Below are 4,050 nucleotides of genomic sequence, written 5' to 3'. Positions count from 1 at the left end.
TGTAATGGTCCCTGTAACGGTGTTGATGAAGTTGTATTGGTTCCTTAAGGTGCTTTTGCCTTAAGTTTTTTTATAAAAAAAAAAATTGAAAAAGAAGAGTGTACCCCGTCATTATTTACTTCCACCGTCCGTACCATTTAATGGTAGTATTTATTGTTTGATTAGTCAAATAAGTAAAACAACATTTAACACCCAAATAAAGTCAAAAACAGTGAAATGTCAAATTATTCAATTCCGAAACATGAATGCTCTCAGTATATTTGCTCATAAATTTTAATTTCAAAAACGAAAAACTTGCTATAATTAAATAACCAGAAATCAGAATTTTGAATGAAAAATCAAAAGGTAACTTTAGTTAATTACTATAATTAAGGTGATTTTGTTGACCTACTTTCTGAAAAAACCAAAATAAAATCTTTCTTTCCCCTAAATCCTCTTTGATTTTATTTTTCCTCTCAATTCTTCGCTAATCCTTTGCCTTCCTCACAATTCCTCTCTCCTTCCAAATCCCAACGATTTTCAATTACCTCTTCTTCAATGATTTGTCACTAAAATGCGCACCCTGTGCACAGCTTTACCAGCGAAGGGAAAAAAACTCAAAATTTTCTTATCAAACTTTTCTTTTTTTTGTCTGAACTTTCTTCAACATTGTTTCAGTGAAACAATGAATAACCATCAATACTCAAGATAAGCGTGGAAATTCTACTAAAATTACCATTCTGTGGTATTATCTATTCATTTCACTTTACTTTTCCTTCAAATACTCTCCTGGATTTCTTTTTTCAGAGACACTTTTCTAGGGCTCAACTAAAGCAGCTTGGATCTGTTCAAAATTTTTAGGGTTTAAAAGAGAAAATATTTCTTCATTTGTTTTATCGTAACTGAGATTTTTCACTCAGTTTCAAGTCGAACGATGAGATTAAAGAAACTTCCAATTGAACGGCTGAGAATTATTTTACTCTGATTATTCAGAGATTTCGTCAATTTCGGGAAAAGTTAAGTTTTTTCCGAGATTTTCGCGTCGGTGATATAGTATTTGCGCTCAGCTTTGGAGAAGAGGAAGAGATGGTGGCAGAACCTTGGATTCTGAAAATGGGGAATCAAGTAAGTAATAATCTTAAAAGTGCTTTACTTTTAGATCATACATCAAAGAAAAAGAACAACAACAAGAAACCAGAACATAAGGAAACAATTGGGATTCTTTCGTTTGAAGTAGCAAATATAATGTCGAAAACTGTGCATCTCCACAAATCTTTAACTGATCAAGAAATCTCTAAGCTGAAAAATGAGATCTTGAATTCAGAAGGCGTGAAAACCGTAGTATCATCTGATGAATTATACTTAATAGAATTATTAATTGCTGAAAAACTCGATGATTTAAATCATATTGCCTCTGTTATATCACGATTAGGAAAGAAATGTACTGAATCTGCATTGCAAGGATTTGAACATGTTTATGCTGATATTATGACTGGTGTTATTGATGTTAAAGAGTTGGGTTTTTTAGTTAAAGATATGGACGGTATGATTAGGAAAATGGAGAGATTTGTGAATGCAACATCGAGTTTATACAATGAAATGCAAGTTTTGAATGAATTAGAACAAGCGTCGAAAAAGTTTCAGTTAACTCAACATGAAGAGACTTGGAGAGCTTATGAACAGAAATTGATTTGGCAAGGCCAAGATATTAGGCATCTTAGAGATATTTCATTATGGAATCAAACTTATGATAAGATTGTTGCATTATTGGTGAGAACTGTTTGTACAATTTACGCCAGGATTTGTGCTGTGTTTGGGGATTCAGTTTCAAGGTCAGATGTCTCCAACCTTTTGGCTTTAGGGTCAGAGTTTTCTTTCGGAGGTGCTGTTGGAGGTTCGGTTTCGCCTTCTACTCAGGGTCAAAGTGGCCCGTTTTTGAGTCGTCTAAGTGGAAGCCGACATTCTCAGACGATTAGTGATCCATTACAACCAGCTTCAAGGAAGACTAGTGTTCAGAATTCAGGACAAATCAAGAGATTACCCGTGGAGATAAAAGGGGCACATTCTAGGCCTACGCCGACAAAACCAGGTGATCTTACTTTTCGTCCAGAGTATTCCAACTTTCCTTGTGGAAGTAGCCCTGGGAGACTTTTCATGGATTGTCTTAGTTTGAGCAGTTCAGCTTCGGCAGAGCTAGATGATGAAATTGAGAATGTTTGCCAAAATAATGACCAGGCTTTGGGTATTCATAGTGTTAGTATTAATGGGTTGAGGAGAGATCAAACATACTTTTCTGGTTGTTCTAGCCGGGTTGCTGTTGGTGTCCCTTCCGACAGAGATCAAAGACAGCCTAAGTCTAATATGACCAACAGAACCCAGTTTGTTCTGAAGAGTAGGTTAACAGTGAATGCTCCTCCTTCCACTATTGGAGGTTCTGCTCTGGCTTTGCATTATGCGAATGTTATCATTGTTATTGAGAAATTCCTTCGATACCCACATTTAGTTGGCGAAGAAGCAAGAGATGATCTATATCAAATGTTGCCAGGAAGCTTAAGAAAATCTTTGAAGACTAATTTAAAGTCTTACTTTAAAAATATGGCTATCTATGATGCTCCTCTTGCTCATGATTGGAGGGAAAAACTCGACAAAATGTTAGCATGGTTTTCACCATTAGCTCACAACATGATCAGGTGGCAAACAGAACGTAATTTGGAGCAGCAACAAATTATCACGAGAACAAACGTTCTCCTTCTTCAAACATTGTATTTTGCCGACAGGGAAAAAACAGAAGCAGCCATTTGCCAACTTCTTGTTGGGCTCAACTATATTTGTCGCTATGAACATCAACAGAACGCTTTATTAGACTGTGCAAGCAGTTTTGATTTTGATGAATGCGTAGACTGGAGGTGGCAAGATACTTTTCTGTGACATCAAGCTAGTAAAATATGATTATTGTATGGTATTCAAAGCTCTGATTTTATATTGTACATAAATTCCAGTTTTTTTTTTCTTCAGAAAAGAGGATCTCTTTTCTATGGTTTGTGTAATACGTAAGAAAATTAATGGTGCCATTGTTTATTGGTAGGTCGTTCCTCATTTGATTTCTTCATTTCATATACTCACAGAATCATCTATTTGTACCGAATTACAATAAGCATGAGCTCAACAACACCAACATCATGAAAGATGCAAGTAATACTACTCGGACCAATAAATTTCTTTTGAAATATTAATTTACTCTTATTCTTATTCAAATTACTTACGTTCTCGATTTTCCTTCGCATGTATAGTAAAATTTGAGATCGGTAATTTGAAGCAATAGCTTAAATTTTGCCTTCGCATATATAATACTGTAAACTTTAGTGTTGCAGCATCCTTCGAGTAGATTTCCATCTAAAACAAATGAAACAATAGCTTAAACTTTATTTGGACACTACACAACGTCCACCTGAGGTACCTTCCTGAAGAGATACTGTGTTGCCGAAAATTATCCGTCTTCAAAACAGGTAACCATGGTTTAATAAACATTTTTATTCAGTTCAGGATTTAGCACAAATACCTCGAAGGACTTTCCAGATCTTTCAAACTCCAGCATGCCGAGCGCAACTTCACAGCTTTGACAAACAATAGGTTCAGGATCCTTCACAAACTTTTCCAGAAGCTCCACAATCTGAAGGGGATGATGGGTAAAATAACCAACAGGAAAAAGAAATGACAATGATTGAGAATCAGAGATTCAGCCAGTAAGGACCCCTTCAACTTTTAAAATTATACTTGCAATGGAACCAAGTGCTTCGGCAGCTTTATGTCCGACGATCGAATGCTCAGTAACATCCTTAAGTATCCCAGCAAGGGCATCACGAGCAGCTTTATTTTGGAGCTGACTTATACATATGCAATCTGTAATGGGTATGTATGTAAATTTTTAGAGTGAAAATATGGATTTGGAAACAGATATCACACCAGTGATCCTAATGTGCCATTCACATGCACAGCAACCACAGTTGACTTTTATATATTCTATAGTTAGAAAAAAAATGCATCACTCTTCATCAGGTGTACCTTCTACAT

General features: G+C 35.7%; 1 protein-coding gene across 1 annotated transcript; it reads left to right on the top strand.

Moving 5' to 3' along the window:
- The first annotated feature begins 304 nt into the window (after positions 1-304).
- Positions 305-3,075, top strand: LOC113349957. Its single transcript, XM_026594006.1, has one exon. The coding sequence runs from the start codon at positions 1,066-1,068 to the stop codon at positions 2,905-2,907; it is 1,842 nt and encodes a 613-aa protein (XP_026449791.1). The 5' UTR covers positions 305-1,065; the 3' UTR covers positions 2,908-3,075.
- The last annotated feature ends 975 nt before the right edge of the window (positions 3,076-4,050 follow it).

This window comes from Papaver somniferum, chromosome 2 (assembly GCF_003573695.1).
Source record: "Papaver somniferum cultivar HN1 chromosome 2, ASM357369v1, whole genome shotgun sequence".
NCBI lineage: Eukaryota > Viridiplantae > Streptophyta > Magnoliopsida > Ranunculales > Papaveraceae > Papaver > Papaver somniferum.
The sequence above is the reverse complement of the archived record's forward strand: the minus strand, read 5'-3'. Positions and strand labels throughout refer to the sequence as shown.

Excerpts from the sequence above, each read along its gene's own strand:
- LOC113349957 (XM_026594006.1), top strand. The coding sequence starts at position 1,066 with ATGGTGGCAGAACCTTGGATTCTGAAAATGGGGAATCAAGTAAGTAAT.